Source organism: Varanus komodoensis, unplaced genomic scaffold (assembly GCF_004798865.1).
Source record: "Varanus komodoensis strain SLA01 unplaced genomic scaffold, ASM479886v1 scaffold4, whole genome shotgun sequence".
Taxonomy (NCBI): domain Eukaryota; kingdom Metazoa; phylum Chordata; class Lepidosauria; order Squamata; family Varanidae; genus Varanus; species Varanus komodoensis.
The window spans coordinates 59,576,149-59,594,531 of NW_025335941.1; the positions used below are offsets into that span (position 1 = coordinate 59,576,149).

At 46.0% G+C, this 18,383-nt stretch overlaps 1 protein-coding gene across 3 annotated transcripts in view; it reads left to right on the forward strand.

The window, feature by feature from the left end:
- Positions 1-581: 581 nt before the first annotated feature.
- ME3 (malic enzyme 3) overlaps positions 582-18,383 on the forward strand; it is a 115,830-nt gene continuing 98,028 nt past the window's right edge. Inside the window, exons 1-2 of one of the 3 annotated variants that reach the window (XM_044441451.1) lie at positions 582-707; positions 877-1,092. In XM_044441451.1, the coding sequence (XP_044297386.1) occupies positions 898-1,092 (195 nt within the window). In that variant the 5' untranslated portion in view covers positions 582-707; positions 877-897. Of the gene's footprint in view, positions 712-876; positions 1,093-18,383 lie in introns of those variants that run through there. The other 2 variants (XM_044441452.1, XM_044441453.1) reach the window with 2 other exon arrangements.

Sequence of the window (18,383 nt, forward strand, 5' to 3'; positions counted from 1 at the left end):
GGCGAGGCTGAGAGTGGGTGACTGACCCAAAGTCACCAGTGAGCTCATGGCTGGTGGGGACTCGAACCCGGATCTCCAGAGTCCCAGTTTAAGGGGGTGCATCTCCCCTTTCCGGTAACGTTGCAATGGCCACATCGACTAGACAATCCCCTCCTTTTTGGGTACTGTGGCCATTTGCAAGTCAACCAAAAAGAGGGCCACCCCACCAAGGCAGAGGGCACAGAAGAAGACGCATGCCGCTCCTCTCTCTCTTTTGGGTGCTTGTGCCCCACCTAAAGCGAGGAGCCGCAGCAGGTGATGGATGCCCAGTGAGCAGTGACCGGGGAGAAGACCTGGCCAGGCGCCTCTCCGAGCACGGCGGGTTTCTTTCTTCTCGGGGGTGGGGGGGCACAGCTACGCCGGCGCACCCCACCCAGAGGCCTCCTCTTAGCGCGGCGGCTGCAGGCGCGGGCGAGCCGGGCGCCGCGCAACGCCTTGCGCTCGGCGCCTTCTCCGGCTGCGCGCATCACCAACGTCTCGGAGGTGGGGGCGTGGAGGGGGCGGGGGCGGGAGCGGGGAGGCGTCGTGGCGCAGCAGCCAGTCTCCAGGTTGCGAGCGGTCACCCGATCTGCTTCCTGGGGTTTGCTTTCGCTTTGCCAGGGTCGCCTCTCTAACGGGCTGCGGGATGCAGTCGCCGGCGAGGCTCTGATCCGAGGAGAAGCCGAGCGGTAGGTCAGCGTAGGCTCCACTTCCTCTCGCGTTGCCTTGCGCACCGAGGATGACGGATGACGTGGGCGCTGGGAAGGGGGAAGCCCCCTCCCCAGATCTCCCCCACCTCCGGGCGCAGGCCGCCCCTCTTGGCTCAGCCTTGGGCATGTGTGTCTCAACCGGCTGCAGGTGCATCGCGGGCAGAGAAGGATGCTGCTGCTTCCAGTCTGCGGGAGAAGCGGGAGAGCCCTTCTTCAGCTGGTGCGGCCCACACACGGGGCCCGGGGCTTCAGCATCCCCCAGGCGAGAGGCTGCCATGCCAGAGAACCCTGCCCCCCGCCCGCTCACGCCACCGTGGTTAAAAAGAGGGGCTACGACATCACCAGGAATCCCCACCTGAACAAGGTTAGACAAAACTTCTCTGTACGTGCCCGAAGGGGTGGAGAAGCCAGAGGAAGAGCTGCCCCAAGAGTTACTGTGTTTGTGCTTATTCATTTCCTTCAGAGTATTTCTTGACCACCCTAACAATTGTCAGAACTGGCTTCCGTTCCCCTGCTTTCACCTTGGCCCACTTCTCCAGGATAAGGCACTTTTTTTTCTTCAGGTCTTGGCTTAATTTTAGATCTGGGACTCCTGTAATTGCTCAGTGAGTATGCACTGGTCGGGTTGCCTATGTGGTACCAGTTTATGGGGAGCAACAACAGAGAGGACTAGCACCTCTATGTCTTGTTTGTGGGCTTCCCAGAGGTGTCTGGTTGGCCACTGGGGAAGGACTTGGAAGGTCCTTGATCCAATGCAGCATGATGCTGCTTACTTGAACTGGAGTTTGTTATTCCCACACTAGTCATCACACAAGCAGACCCCAAAGTAACTGCAATAATTGCTACAAACGAGGCTGCTGTTTTGTTTCTAAGAACAGTGTGTTGTTCATTAGGACAAGATCAGGACAAGTTTACACCAACAGCAAATAAGGTGTTAGAACTGTTGCTGGGCTCTACTGCTTTAGACTGCAGCTGGAAAAATCAGTCTAATACTTTCTCTTGAAACAAATGTATTGTGCATTTAAAATAAAAATTAAAGCCCTAAGCTATAGCAGAAAACTAACCCCAAATCAGCATCCATTTGTATATGCTAAGGTATTTTGTTTCCCAACTGGCATGCAAACTTCCAGTCTGCAGTCTGAAGTGGCACAGGTCACAGATTGCTTGCTGTCCATGTGAATTTGGTTTTCATCATTATATTGACCCAATTCAAATCCTTTGTTGTATACATAACACTAACCCATTGTGTGGTGTGTTGAAAACTACTTTGTTTCTGGGTCCAACCCCAATTCCAGAAACAAATCACTGGTTTGTTAGCCAATGATCAACCACAAATAGAAACCATGATTCATTGTTGGCTTATGAAATTTTGCCTGTTTAAACCAAGTTTTGTTTTGATATCTGAATCTGGAACCATGGCTTATCCTGGATTAGTTTCTGCTACTGTCCATCTTGAAATAGGGGCTTTTAACCAAACCAACCCTCTGAAAGTTGATAAAATAGATGGGAGAAAAATAAACAAGAAACAAACTAACTGCTAGTTCATGGCTAAAGAACAAACTATGGTTAACATAAATGATGGGTTAGCACTTTGTAGAAATGCTGCCAAATAGTCCAGCCTTATATTTAAGCATTAACCTGCTAGGCATAAGTGGTATTCTGTGAGCAGGATAGTATATGAAGCATATACCAAGGAAGCATTCTTTGTCCTCCTTCTGCCAGCCCCCAGCAGGCTAGTAAAACTTTTTGCATGCTAGTAACTTTCGAAGGCTTATTTACAAGGCTGTTAACAATTGATTGCAGGAGGAATAATTTAATGTACTTTGGAATGAACTTCCTTAATCTCCTGGAGAAGTGCTGTTGCAAGCTTTGCGGATACATAGTTGTGTGATCAGCAAAATTATTTTATTTTTGAAGGAATGTGACAGAATATTGGCCTAATAGTGACTTGTCAGCAGTTTCAAATGGGCCTTTGCTCTGCAGCTTTTCTGAGTCCCCTAGCAGGTATATAGCACAGAGCTGAAAATTAGGAGCATTGTTATGCGACATTCTTGTGTGCCTCTGTTTATTTATTCATTTCCTACTCAGGGAGGCTGTTAGTCTAAAAGCATCAGCATATAGAATCAAGCCAACAGTGAAGTAAAAAGAAACGTGATTGAAGGCTGCTAACTGCAATTCACTACACTTCTGCAGCCAGCACTAAAACTCAAGTCATGGTTTTAAAAATTCTCTTGAGTCTCTGCCTGAATGCACGATGGGGAATAAATTATCCAGCTTTTCACACTTTGGTTTAGTATGGATGTGCACATCTGCTTGCTAAGGGTCATTATGGGTTCATTATGCATTGGGAGCATATGAGGGTTTTAATACAGGCTCTGCAGAAAAAGCAACATGAAAATAGAGGATATTTCTCCGCACCAGTCTATATTGACCTTATGGGTCATCGGGGGCACAAACTCACCCATCACTTCTAAATGCAGACGATACAAGCTCTGCCAGAAAGAAGAGGGGTCATTCCTCTTTGCAATACATCCTCCCCACCATTTTCCAGAATTTATATCAGCTGTCTGAAAATGTTGAACATTTATTCATCCATTCTGTGCTTTTCCATAGCTCATTAAAAGGTTGATCTGTCACCATTTCCCTCCATTTTTCTCACTTGCTTCATGCTGCTCACAAACATGACTGCACAGGGGTTGAAACTTGCCCACACAGGTAGGTTCATTTCTGCATTCATTGTATTTCTTATGACTGTGTCCCACCTTTTTCCTCCTCCAGGGATCCCAAGCTGGTGTCCACAGTCCTCCCATTCCATGTCCTCCTCACCACTCAGTGGCTGATGCAAACTCACCCAGAGAGCTCCATACCTGAATGGGGACTTGAGCCTGGTTTCCCCATCCCTAGCTGAACCTTCTCATCTACTACATCACTAAGCTCTCCAGATAGGACAGACCAACTGGGTAGCCTTGTAGCAAGGCCCACACTCGACCCAGTTTTTCATGGTCAGCAGAGGCCACTGTGACTGTGTCAGTTGTGGTGCATGTCAGCAGGCAGTCACCATGGCTTATTGTATCATGTGAACCCAGCAAGGATAGCTTATGCAAAGGTTAAATAAGCAAGTTTTCAGCACCTTCATTCAGTACATGAAGCCTTGCTGGATCAGACTTTGTTTTCAGTAGAGTCCACTGAGAAGTTTAGAAGATAGGTTCTACTCAGAAGTACAGTGTCTTCATACATGGAAGTTTGGCTTTATCTGGCACATTTAAGAGGTATTTATAAGCCTTCCATCCTTAAATTTGGAAGTGTGGTGCAGTGGTTAAGCAAGCGGGACTGGAATTCAAGCAAACTGGGTTCTAGTCCCTGTTCAGCCATGGAGCAAACTGGGTGACTTTGAGCCTGCCGCAAATTCGCAGCTCAGCGTATCTCATGAGGTTGTTATGGGGATAAGACTGACAGCAAGAGGAGGAGAATGATGCAAGCGGCTTTCAGTTCTTTAAAAAAGGGAAAAGGCAGAATATAAATCTAATAAATAAATAAATAAAATGTATAACCAAACTGTTTGATGTGAGCATGATACAGTTATTTTACGAAGGTGGTTATCATCACATATATACAGGCTGCATTCATGCATAACAAGAAGCCAAGTTTATTTTAGTAAATGTAAACCAGGTTTATCCTAGGGTAAATGAGCAATATTTGCTCCCGCTTGGTCCTCCCTTCATGCAAATAGGTAAAATTCATGAGAAAGGATGGCTTTTGATTTTGATGACATCTGAATCCAAGATCCTGAATCATTGCCCTGAAACAAGCCAGAGTTTGTAAGCTTGGAAAAGACAAAAAGAGGCAGATCTACATTAGAATCACTAATTTATGAGGCAGCAGAGGTTCAGAATTTATGAAAACTCATTAATCATAATTGGGGCATTTGCTAATGAATACAGCACTGTATTGACAACATGGTCTTGTTTACACACAAACGCAATTGCAGGAAAAGTAGAAAGAGTTGGAAAGATGTGTGCAGGGAAATGACCCTTTAAGTTTTATTTGCTTTTGTGCTTGGTTTCTCTTCTTCTTTTTTCTTTTTATTTAAGCCCAATTAGCTGTGCACATGTTTGCTGAAGGGAGGGGAAGGAACAGAGAGCTTTTGTTTTAAGGAAAAAGAGCACTTTTCTGCCCACTCACCAAAAACCATGTAGAAAGAGAAGGATTGGGAGGGAAGAGGGAGTGGTGCAGCTCGCTGCTATCTTCCCAGCTTCCTTGGGGAGAAGCCAACAGGATCTGTACCTCCATCGCAATCCACCCAAAGCAATTGCAAATAATGTGATTTGCTTCTGAGTAGATGTGCATTTGCAGGCTTGAAAAGCCGTTGCAAACTGTTTTTTCAAAGGACGGGGTAGAAGAAAGGGAAAACGGCATTGCATTTTTTTCCAACTTATTGCACAAGCTGCACAGAGGGAGAGAGCAGGCAGTGAGGGGGGGAGCTAGAAAGCAGCTGGAGGTTCTCCTTTGAGTTGCTGCAGTTTGGCTGGTACCCTAGCAGGATACCGTCTCTTCCCCACAATATCCCCTAGAGCACTGAAGCTATACCTCCTGGCCCCGGAGCAGTACCACAAGTTTAGCACACACTGATACTCACACGGGAAAAACACAGCACATGAAATCTTGTGATAGAGCTGTTCTGCAGAAATCTGAGCTGTGATGGCAGATACAACACCACAATGACAGTTTGGGGTAAGCATCATGGGCCATGCCAGTGAGCCAGGCATGAAAATGCTGCTTAAACTGTCTCGTAGCGATTGCTCCCTGGGGCTTCGGGTTTGGATGTCACACTGAACTATCTGTTTTAATGTAATTCTAGCAATTTGCCCCAGTCACTGGACAGGAAGAAGTAAACACAGTGCTAGAGATGTACTTGAGCTCAGATCTCTATCTTTAACTCTAAAAACCTCTTGTATTGTTGAAGCTGCTATTTTTAACTAAAAGGATTCAACTAAACAAAGCTTCCCATCACCAAAATGAAAAAATATAATATGTATTGGCAAGGCAATCCTATATGGACCTCCCCAGAAGGAAGTCTCGTTATGTTCAATGGAGTTTATGCCAGGATAGCAACACTGAAGCCCTCCTGCACTAAGTGAAGAGATTTACATATAACAATGACAATCATGGGTATCTTGAGATTTAGCATCTTGAGATGTATGCATGATTTTCAGCAGTGCATGCAGCCTCTATTCGCCATGATCAGAGGTTGCTTGACATCCAGACTTGACTATCCTGAGTTATTCATTACTGAATCAACCTGCAGTTAACATAAAGGTTAGTGGTTAGGTTAATTCTGGGTTGTTTCACACAACCCATAAAGTTATGGAGCAACCTCCAATCAGGCTAATGGGAAGCTGTTCAGGCAAACAGTAGTGGCACATACTTGGGTTTGTTATTGTTACATTGAAAATACTCCTGCATGCATAGTTTTCCACTGTGAGTCTCAGATACTCACCCAGTATGTTGTAATAAGGAAAGCCAAATGCCTCTTAAGCATTATCATTTATCCAAAACACGCACTCCCTTGTCCCGTACCTCAGGGCATTAGGAATTATTTACTGTGTGTCGTTTATATTTTCTAGTATAGTTTGCATTTTTTCAAGCACCCAATAAGTTCCCTTGATGAGCAGCATGTGAAATATATGAGAGAGAGAGAGAGCAGGCGAGAGAGATTCCATTCTGACCAGCACCAAAAGATGCTCTATTCTCACTGGATGGTCCACCTGCCCTCCAGGCCCCTGCTGCTGCAGCATTTTGAGAGGTGATATGCAGTCTTAGTTTTCTTTGTTCAGAGGTGAAGCTGCAAATAAATGGATTTCAGAAGTTGTTTTAGTGAATCCATGGCTTCGGGAACGGGATTTCCCTACATAAGCAAGATCAAAGTGGTGTTTCAGGCTGAACAAGGACGATATTTTGAAAGGAAAGTGTCTGCTTTCTTTTCCCATTCAATGACATATTACCGGTGGGACTCTCCTTACTTGAGCTTGCAAGATAGCCATCACCCAGATGGTTTGTATCTCTCTCGGAAGGCGTTAGCTTGAGGACAGGCCCTGAATAAGTACAATACGAGCAACATTACGGACTCTGCAAAGGATTGTGCTTGGTAATCTGGAGAGGGCAGTAAGTTAAAAGGGGTGCACTGAAACAAAGTTCAACCGAGAAATTACACAAAGAGAGACAGGCTTGTCCCTGGAATGAAAAACAGAAGAGTGGACTAGGTATTTGGGTGGGTACAGTCCAGGATGCTTGGGGGCTTAAAAATGCACAAATGGGGCTCTTCTGTAGCCAGTATAATGTGGTGGTTAGAGTTAGACTTGGGCTCTAGTCCTGACTTGGTCATAAAACTGGACAAGTCCCTGACTGTCAGCCTACCCTACTTCACATGGCTGTTGTGAAGATAAAATGGAGAGGAGGAAGAAGATTGTATAAGGTGCTTTAGGTAAGATAGAAGGCAAAATAGAAAGATTACATATTTGTACACACGCACTCTAAATTAACTCTAAAAAATAATTTTTCAGCTTTTACTGGCAGCTGGTGCTTGATGCTTCTTTGGATTTTGAGACTGCACCAAACACTGCCGCCTAGTTTTCAAGACTATTTTCAAAACCTTAAGGACTAGTACCTTTAAGATTGTTTCAGTTTTTTCATAGCATCCCAGTGCTTATGGCTCACATCCTAAGCAAGTGCAGTCCTACAGGCTTAATGCTCAGTCTCGGTTGATCCTAAGCATGGCTGATAAGAGCTAAGACCGGCTAGAAGAATGTTGGAGACTTTTACAGCTTCCTTCTCCTCCATCCTTTGATGTGCATAGACCTGGAGAGATCTCTGAGCCCATGTAGCCCACCTTCCCGGCCAGGGAATGTAGCAGGGGAAGAAAGGCTTGTGGTTCCCTCCATGGCATCTTCAAGGTCACAAGAGAAAAGGAAAGGAGCAGCTGGAACAGCTGGCAGAAGTTAACTGTGTGGAAAATTGAGCAGCCACGTCCCCCTCCAAGGCCACAGTTCTGCCTCAAGTTCAGGAGGTTCCTGATGCACGAGTGATGCTTTAGAGATGTCTCCAGGGGGCGGACAGGCTGGGAAACAGTCCTTCTGCAAACCTACTTAGCTTAGGGAACATCCCAACTGCTCCCAAGGGGTCTCAGAAGGGAGAAACTTCGCTGCTGTGAAAGTCTTCAAGGGTTGCCTGGGGCATGCTGGGAATTGTAGGCTATTCTTCCTGGCTAAATGCATAGAATTGCACTCTCCCATATCTTGGGATCTGCCATGATTTGCATCCCATAACAATGAAATAGATATGCATTTAATGGGTGTTTTTGCAAAGTGCCTGCAGTATTCCCTAGGGGAAAATTTCGAGCATTTTCATTCTCAACTTGCCTGACACAAAAATGATTCCATCAATCAAATTTAAAAATTGGACTAAAAGATCCATAGAGTCCTTTCCTTTCCAAGTTGCTGGAAGTCATCCTGATGAATGGCTCTTGGCTTCTCAGCGAGAACTGCTGTAGCCGCAGATTACATCCCTGAGAAGCATAGATTGAGATGTCACAGATTTCATCTTCTTGCTGGAGAAGAATTCAAGGGTTGGTAAAAAGGTTAGAACAGGGTGGCCACAGACTGGGTAGAATTTTATCCAAAGCTTGTTAATCCTACCAAAGTTGAATCAAGGTTTGCTCACAGTTCTATGTTTAAATAGAAAATCTCTTCTAGGTGTAAAAAATAGAAAGATATATAGTATCCATTTTAATGCTATGGTTTGGATATCCTGTAACAACTTTATTATGGGCAAGTATGGGCTTTTGTGGAATGATGGCTTTTCTATACATACGAACCTTGCGCTATAATTTAACTATGGATTGTTTCCAGGGTTTGCTGTTGGGTTGAACTCTGTTTTTGTTTTTTGCTTTTTGGTGCTTAACAACCCATAGTTAAACCATCATGTAGGGTTCACATGTAATAACAACCTATAATTCGGTGATACCCCATATTCAGCTTGCATTCTGGCTTGTCCTATATGAAGCAAGTCTATATTTTGTGCTGGGGTTGTATGTAATAAACATGAAATATATTATCATAATTCATATGTGGACAAAATGGTGCTGATTGTTCCTAATTGTACAAGACTGGCATGTTGACTGATATCGTGGCATGGGTCAAAATCCTAGTATGGGAAGGCCAATGGAAAATAGTATCCTGCAAAGGAGCATGTTTGTCTCGCTGGGACTTTGGACAGGACCATTCCACACCGCAACACTTTCTTACAGGTCCTACTTGTTAGTATATATTAATAAGCATAAGTGCTTGCCTTCCTTAAGTGCAACATGCCTCTTCCTGTATGGCATCACTTCATTATATAGCCTGTCCGCCCAGGGAAATCTGGCTGTCCATCAAAATACACTTTTGACCCACAGCCCTGCTCTGCAGAGACAACAGATTCGTAGGCTGATCATGTTGTGCTTGGGGCACCCTGTCCTTCTCATTCCAAGGATGCTTTTGGAATGGTTTTATGGTGCCATTGCCCTGTCCCATTCATGGATTTTTTCCAGGGTGGGTGGATGCCCAGGCATCATCATCTTCCATCCGCAGCCTTCTCGTGTTTTCCCACAGCTTCTCCCATTTTTTCCTTCCCATGGAAAATTGGTTAAGGAAAAAATACGTTGCAGCATACAGAATATGAAATATTCTCTGATTGTTAACACTAGAATCCCTCTATCAGGAAACACCTTAAGTGCATATCTGCTTCCAGGCCCACTAGTTTGGATCTCACATGTCTTGGTGGACCTTCTTCTAACAAGGAAAAGTTGGACCAAACCTAGTCTAGAGAATAGAGCAGTCTTGGGAATGCAGATGTTGGACACCATAATATGAGAACACTCACAGATGGTGCAAGGATGTGTTGTTCTTATTACAAGAATGCAACTTCTGAGCTACACTGAATCATGGGCTGTTATTACATGTGAACCCTGTGCTATTGTTTAACTATGGACTGATAACAACCCAGGAAGAGACTCCATGTTTTGTTGCTGCTTGTAAACTCTGGGTTGTTTGTGGTTAACCCATAGTAAAAACCATCATGCAGCGTTAGCAACTCATGATTCAACAACAATCTATGGTTCAACAACCCATGATTCAAGGACAACCCATATTCAACCTGTAGGCTGGGTTCGCATTATGTGTGACCTGGGTCTGCATATGGGTTATTTCAGGCCCACACAATTTCTGTTCCACACTGCACATTGAGCAGGCATGGCAAGAAACTTAATCAGGCCCCTTCATCAGGCATGGAGATTTTCAAAAATAGTTGCTGCAAACCAGCCAATCAGACTTCCCTAATCTGGTGTCCTCCAGATGTCTGGGACAACAACTCACAGCATTCCCAGACAGTAGGGCAACGCCTCTGGCAGGCACCAATGGCCATGCCACTGGGGAATGATGGGACTTGAAGTCTGACACATCAGAGTGGTCCTGATGTGTAGAATTGCAGCCAGGTGGTAAACTTGTTTGCAGACCTCGTTATGGAGTGGGGGATACCAGGCGTATGAAGTCCACCCCCTGGACTGGCTCAGGGAAGTGCAGAGGGTCCCACTGGAATGGCTGCCACGGAGCAGCTCGCCTCTTGCGCCATGTGGAAACCTCTTGCCTGCACACTCCCAAGCAGCTGCTCTTCTCCCACTTGATCTGCAACTGATCAATCATTTAGTCCCTTGAGGCTAGGAAGCCACAAGGGCAAACCAGTGGCCACTTGGCACTGGGAACAGTGGTGTGGCCAATTCAGCCTCTGGTTGCAACCGTCAGCACCTGTGATGTGAAGGATCCCGGCTTCCCGCCGATGCGTTTCTTTTGTGCAGGATGGGGTTTAGGGTCCGTGCTTCTTTTGTGGTTAACACTCCAAGCCGAAACCCATTTTCCTGGAAGCATGCCCTGTGGGTTTCATAGTAACCAAACTCATGTGCTGAGGGTTGCAGCTTAAAAGAGGTTTGTGTTGCAGCTGCATAGGAAGAGGACTTGGCCATGTGTGTGTAATTTAGGAACTGCAGAGTTTTTGTTCAGCCACATGGGCTTTGTACACACATGCAGAGTGATGGTGATTATTTAGGAACTGGAGAGCCCATGCGGTGTGGTGCTGAGAGTGTTGGACTGGGACCTGCAAGATGCAGATTTTAGTCCTTGCTCAGCCAAGAAGCTCACTAGGTGACTTTGGGCCAGTCGCCCGCCTCACAGGTTTGCTGTTTCGAGGATAAAAGGCAGCTATGCAAGCGACCTTTCGTGCCCTGCAAGAGGAAAAAAGGTGGCCTATAAATGCCATTTAATCATAATTAAATGAATGCATTTGTTTTGTATTTTTATTGCCTACTTTTCAAGCTAGATCCACTTGCAATTAAACTACACACTCCCTGGTTAGAACAGATTGGCTGTCCCTGGCAATCAGTGGCTTGGAGTAGCCTTCTCCACACCTGGCACCCTCCAGAGTTGTTACACTACAACTCCCATTATCCCCAGCCAGTAGGACACAGAGTGGGGGGAGGGGGAGCAGCAGATGGGCTTGCAGACTGGCTGATGCTAAAGATGCACAATGGCAGCCCCTTCATTGACCTGGTGCACCTGCAGATGAACTGGAAATATGCTGTTTGGCTGTTGTTTAAGGTTGTTTCATTAGCATGGTCGCCCTCTTCTAATCTGTAATAACTGAGTTGCCTTGAGATCTTTAAATGTTGCACCATGTGAAAAATTTACAGCAAGTCTTATGGCTAATGGGGCAGGATAAAAGTCAAGTAAGTAAGTAAATAGACAGCTTTCTTAAGGGCAGTGTGTGATTCCTTTGTGGTGCAAAGAAAGGGTGGAAGGAAATGGCTCTTTCGGAAGGGTGTTTCTCCCAGGATGCAGCCTCAGAGCCTTCATGGTAGCAGCACACAGCCCTTTTGGCCTGCAGACCAGATGGAGTTTCTGGGAAATTTTGGGGGGCCACATTCAAGTGATGGGTGAGGCTGATGGAAGAAGGGGAGGCTGAAAACATAACATGACAAATTACCAGCGTGTTGCAGTTTAACGCTTCTACTACTAACTACACCTTAGTGTTGGTGTTTTACCTTTCCACAGGTGTGCAAAAGCCTGCCCAAATTCAGGACACCACTAAATGCTCAGTGCTTGGGTGAAATCGTCCCCTGGGCCACCTGTTTCCTTCCAGCTCACTCTGCAGTATCCATCTGCTCGCATCTGCTTCTTCTATGCTGTCATTAAAAGAATCCTGACAGCGAAAAGTCAGGATTTATGTACAGCTCTTCTGGCTTTGTAGCATGAGAATCTCAGTGTGTCTTTTACCCCTTCTGATTTGGAAGGAAGGGGCATAGTCCTCTGCCCCGCGCTCTCGGTGCACATAAGCCTCCAGACACAAAGGCTTACATGCATTCTATGCCTGGCAGGAAATACAGTGCTGATTGCTGATGCTGCAGTCCTACTATGATGTATTTTTTCCATCTATATAAAGTGCCAAGGAGAAGGAAGGAACAAGATTGTGATGCCAACATGAATTGGCTTAAGTCTTTGGACCCCCCCCCCCCATCCACAAGCTGGTGTACCCCTTTCCTCCCCCTCTATGGCCCAGTTACAGCCTCAGTGGACAACTGGAATGTTTCTTTTCCAGCCTGTTTCAAAGGGGGTGGGGTGGTGACTCAGCCTTTGGAGACCCAGCTCTGAGACTACAGGATCTCAGAGCTGAGACTCCATACAATCCTGTGCCCCCCCCCCCCCCCGGCAAAGAAAGGAGGCCATAGGATTTTTTTAAAAAGCTAAACATAGTTAGCTTGCATTCCTTTTACTCTGATGAGTAGATAGAAGCAGTCCCCAAGTTACGAGCAAGTTTGGGTCCTGAGAATGTGGAAATTGTCTTTATGTTGAATTTGTATATAAGTTGGATCACGCAGAGTTGGCCCCCCACATTCACAGGGGTTAGGGTCTCAGGACCCCCATGAAAATGAGAAACCTCCCCCCACCCTGGCCCACATTCACCAGTGCCCCCTCTTTGCAGCAAGGAATGCTGGAGAGGTTTCCTTCCCCAAATGGGTGGGGCGGGAAGGCATGCTTCGGATCATCCCCCCCCCTTTTGTTTCCTCCCCCTCTATGGTGATGATGATTTTCAGCAGTGATTTTTTTGAAAATTAATGGGCTTTAGGACAGTTTGTTAGTAAGTACAAGTTGTTTGCAACTCAGACATTCATAAAGCAGGGCCTGTATAAACATTTTCAGTAAGTGCACCTCTGTGCCAACCACACGTCTTCAGCCTTGTATAGTGTTTCTGAAACTGTGTTTCCTGGCTTTGGCGTGGATATTTCCCAGTCTACAAGCCAGGAACCACCAGTGAGTCTCAGCTTACGTCCAGCGGGACTTCAGTGCCGCAGCCCACCCTGGACCTCCAGCGGAAGGGAGGCATGCAAGGAATGTCAGGATATAGATATCAGGAAAAGTTTCCTCACTGTCAAAGCAAAATGACTGTTGAGCTGGGTGGCTAGAAAGGTTATGAGCTCTCCCACACTGGAGACATTCCCAGTGAAACTGGACAGCCACCTGTGTGGGATGGTGGAACGTGGTGTCCTGCAAGAGCAGGGGTTGGACCTGATGGCCTTCATGGCGCCTTCCAACCCTACTATTCTACGATTCCATGAAACTGGCAGTGTGGCAGAGAGGTTGGGTTATGTGAGAGAGGAGAAGGGGCAAGACACTACAAGAGATAAGTAAGAATCCATCAACAGGCATGTGAGTTGAAGAAAGCAGTATTAAAGAATAGTCCTCCACTTACGAGTGATCTCATGGTCGCTAGACAAAGGATGCTTCGTATTTCCAGGACAGAGAAAAGCTCCGATCTTGGAGCTGGGACTTTCTGTTCAGAACGCCCTCTCCTGCCTGCACCAGTGGCTTCCCCTTCCTCCCTGTCTAGGCAGCCAGTGGGGGGGGGGGGCTTTTTAAATCTGGATTGCAGGCCTGTGCATACCCTAAAGTAATAATGGGCTGTGGGAAATGGAGTTGCTAGAAACAGAATTAAAGTGGTGTCTTTTGGCCCTGGGGGACTGCAGGTGGCGCAGTGGTTTAAACCGCAGTGTTGCTGGGCTGGTAGATCGAAAGGTCGCCGGTTCGAATCTGCACAATAGGGTGAGTTCCCGTTGCTCCGTCCCAGCTCCTGCCAGCCTTGCAGTTCAAAAGCATGCAAATGCAAGTAGATAAAAAGGTACCACTTCGGTGGGCAGGTAACAGCATTCTGTGCACTTCGGTGTTTAGTCATGCCGGCCACATGGCCACGGAGACTGTCTGTGGACAAACGCTGGCTCCCTCGGCCAGGAAACGGAGATGAGCACCACCCCCTAGAGTCAGGCATGACTGGACATAATGTCAAGGGGAAACCTTTACCTTTTGGCCCTGGGGCATGATAAAAGAGGTCAGCAATGGAGAGGGGGACCTTGGAGACTTGTTGCTCTCACCGGGAGAGGGGGCTCAAGGGGGCATTTCCTGAGATTTGTCTTAGCTGAGTGTGACCTGCTGAGAATTAGCTTTGGGCTGGGGGGGGGGGGCTTGGAGCAAACCCAAGGCACAGGTAGTGAGTTGTTTTCCTTCTGGGCTAATTAGGTCTTGAGATGTTGCTTTTTGCTGAGTCCTATCAGGAAAGGATTTGGGAAGGGAAGGGGTGGGGGAGAAAGGCTGACATTTACAGCTCCATCTGAGAGGCAAAAAACAGTCTCACATGTTTCCCGCATCTCATCCTTGGATCCTGCTCTGTACATTGCAAAGCGATCGGCATAAGGGAAGTCGGGGAAGGCTCAGTCCTTCAGCCACCGTGCATGAAATTGATGCATGCAGGTTTACATCTCAACTGTCTGAAGCTGGAATCTGTGCCAGTCGCCGTTACCACACGTCACATTCTGTTCCTTTGGCAGGAATCCAGATGACTTGCCTTTCGGGATCAGTTCAGGGTGCTGAGTCCTTGTTTTTAACTACAAAGTTCTTAAGGAGCTGCTGGAAATTCCAAGACTTCCCCCTCTATCTGCATATGCACTGGAACTCACCCTTAGATCTTGAGGCTTACATTTCTGAGCTATTGCATCTTCTCTTCCACTGTCATCTTCCTTTTGTAGCTGTGCTTGTCCATTGGTTGTGCGTACTGAAAATGCCTGTGCCTCATCAGTGTTAATCAGAACCATGAATCAGAACAGTCATTTTTGCATAGCACACTAGAGTAATGCTTTCCTAGACTTCTCTAAAAACTGGGTCACATTTCCTTAGCATTATCAATTGCATTCAGGAATCGTAGAGGACCACCATCATAGAGGACCACCAGCTTCCATATAGCCTGAAGTGCCTGATCCTGCCTAATCTTGGAAGCGAAGCATGATCAGACCTGGTTGAAATCTGGATGGGTGACTTAACATTGTGAATCACAGGAGAGCTTCAGCTATGAGTGGCTTAGAAATGTGATGAATAAGAATAAGAAAGAATCATCCTTGTTATCAGAGGGGCAGGTTCAGGTCTCTACATGTTTGATTGAAAGCCTGGTTTTAGTAAAAGCTTGAGTAGTTGCTGGATGGAGAATGCTGGAAGTTAGAGGCCTTTTTCCTGCCTAAACTTGCCTTGGATTAAGTCTGAAATAGCCATATAACTGAGGTTATATGTGATAGGATCAAGTTTTTGCTGAGTTTGCTCATGATCAAGAGCAGTCTTCCCCAACCTAGCCCCCCTTCCCCATTATCCCAAGCCAACATGGACTTTTCCCAAGTATAAAGATGTGTTTTGCATGCAAACATTCCTATGCATAATTCTCTTTAATGCAGAAATTAGCATAAATCATCTGTGCCTTGCATGTCACTTTGTGTGCTCTAATGTGCTTCTCAGCGCTTGTACTTTGCACGCACATTTACTTATTTATTTTATTACATTTATTTATTACATTTGCACAGAATTTTTTGCACATGCAACAGATGTGTACAAAATTATGCACAGTATGGAGAGGGGTATTTTTCTCCCTCTCATAATGATAGAACTCAGGATCATCCTGTGAAGCTGAATGGCAGGAGATTTAGGACAGAGAAAGGGAAGGAGTCTTTCATACAGTCCCTAGTTGAAGTGGGGAGTGGAGCCACTTCTCTCAAAATACAGCATTCCAAGCTAGAAAGCCCAGCCTCTCGAGGTGAACTGGCAGAAAAAGTGGGATTGGACTACATTACTGAAATACCAAGATTAATGGGTGAGATTAGGCAAGGTACGATCCGAACCACCTGGTAAGAACCAGACTACCTCTGGCTTGGGGGTACAACAAGGACATTTAGAGGGGGAAGGGTATAAATTCATCAACCCAGTGGTTCATCATCATGACAAATGAGCAGACTAATTATGTCTGGCTTTCCCATTGTCTGATCCACAAGTAATGCAAACCTCCCTGAGGGTGGAGCCAGCCCCTTTTGGAGGTGAAATACGGTGGAAGATTCAGTTTGGAATCAGTTCCTTATATGGGCAAGAGCCAATTCCACCAATCAGAGGGATCGCTACTTTGATAACATGCTACTTGTTAGCAACTTTATTCTTACTCATTCTGTATTGCAAAAACCAGCCCTGATCAGCATGCTTAGCTCAATAAAGGAATGCATTTTAGAAGCTTTTTTCTTTGATCTGCCCAGAAGAGAAAAGGGGAGAGAGATACTAACAACCATTTAATGATGGAATTTGCTCTCACAAGATGTAGCGATAGCCACCAGTTTGGATGGCTTTAAAAGGGGCTTGGACAAATTTGTGGAGAAAAAGACTGTCATGACTCTATGCTTTCTCCAGTTTCAGATGCAGTAGACCTATGTGCACCAAATGCTGGGGAAAAGGAGCAGGAGGGTTACCTGTGAATGGTCTGTAGTAGCTGGTTGGTTACAATGGACAGATGCTGGACGTAATGATCTGATCCATCATGGCTTCTCTTTTGTTCTTGGGCAATAAAAGTTCTTGTGCAAATCTGACATGTTTATCTTGTCACATCTAAATCAGGAAAACTTCTGAAGAAATTTCATTTTTCCCAGCAAGTGTTTGTTTATAGTATTTCTTTGCTGCCTTTCTGAAGCAGGCCAAGTTGATTTACAAAAAATTCAGATGATAAGACAGTCATTAAATGAAGCAAAGCAACAGTGCAATCTTCTGCATGTTTGGACAGAAAACTGTTCCAAAGCTCTTAGCATTTCACAGCCAGAAGGGAGTGCTGAGAGTTGCAGGATATTTTTCTATCAAAATATGCACAGGATTGTGCCCTAAAATAGTAAACGCAACCTTGAAACTCATAATAACAATTTAAAATGCCAAGCTAAAATGATGCATCCTGACCTCCTTCCTGGATGCAGAAAGAGTTGGGAACAGTCATGACTCCACGAGGAATGCATTCCAGAAAGACTTTTCCCACATGCCGACAAGTGGGCTTCTACAACTGAGGGTGTTTTCAAAAGACCCTCTCTTGCTACTCATACTAACTGGATAGCGTTGTTGAGTGGTCTCCCAGCTAGCCAGGCCCTAAGCTGTGAAGTTCATTAAAGGTTACAACCAGCACAGCAAATTGTGCATGGAACGCATTTGGCAACCAGTGCAGGTCATTTAGTATTGGGGAGCAGCCTGGCTCCCACACTTGGTCCAGTTTAACCTTCTGAACAATCTTTAAGTGCACCCCCTGTTTCAATAGTCCAACCATTAGGCAACCAAAGCCTGATCAGACTGCAGGAGTTCTTGCAGCGGATGAGAAAATGTGATCGTTAGCATCTTTATTTAATTTAACTTCTATGCTACACAATAGCCAAAACTGTCTGGGCAGTTTATAGCAGATCCTACCTGAAGGTCTGGACACTGTGTAGGGTCCAGGTTTGGAACCTGGGATTTCAGGGGAAGCACAATTCCACCCAGAATCCCAGGTCTGAGTTGGGCTTACTCAGAACCTGAGCTACTGTCCAGCAGCACGTCTGTCTTTCCTGGATTTGATCTCAGTTAATTTACCCTCATTTAGTTTAGAGTCAGCTAACTAAGAGCAATAGGGTCGCATCTCAGCAGTGTCACGCACTGGTCAGGAGGACAAATGCCACCCTTGGTTGCATAGCCAGAAGCAACGTTCCTAGATCAAGAGAGGTATTCTCAGCACTTTATACAACTCTGGTGCACCCGCCCCAAGATTCAATTTGGATGCCAGGAAGCACTTCCTGACAGTTAGGACCCCAAGGGTATGGAATGGGCTTCCACGGGAGGTTGTAGAGGCCCCATTGGTGCTGGTGTTTGAAGATAGGCTGGACGTGCACATGGTGGGCATGTTGTGAGCAGAGCCGGCTGGTGCTGGAGGTCAGACTAGATGGCCCGGGAGACCCCTTCTGACTCACTCTGTTTCTGTGTTTCTATATTTCTATTTCAACAGGCTTTTCTGGGCATCTCCTTCCAAAGTACTGGATACACCTTGCAGCAGTTTTGTGTAGATGCTAAATAACACACGAGACAAGCCCAAGCCCTGTGGGACACCAAAGGCAAATGGCTACTGGGCTGAGTTGCAGTTGCTTACTCCCACTGCTGAATAAGCCCCAGCGGTTTCTTGTCTTTCTTCATGGTCTCTGTGCCTCACACAAATGGG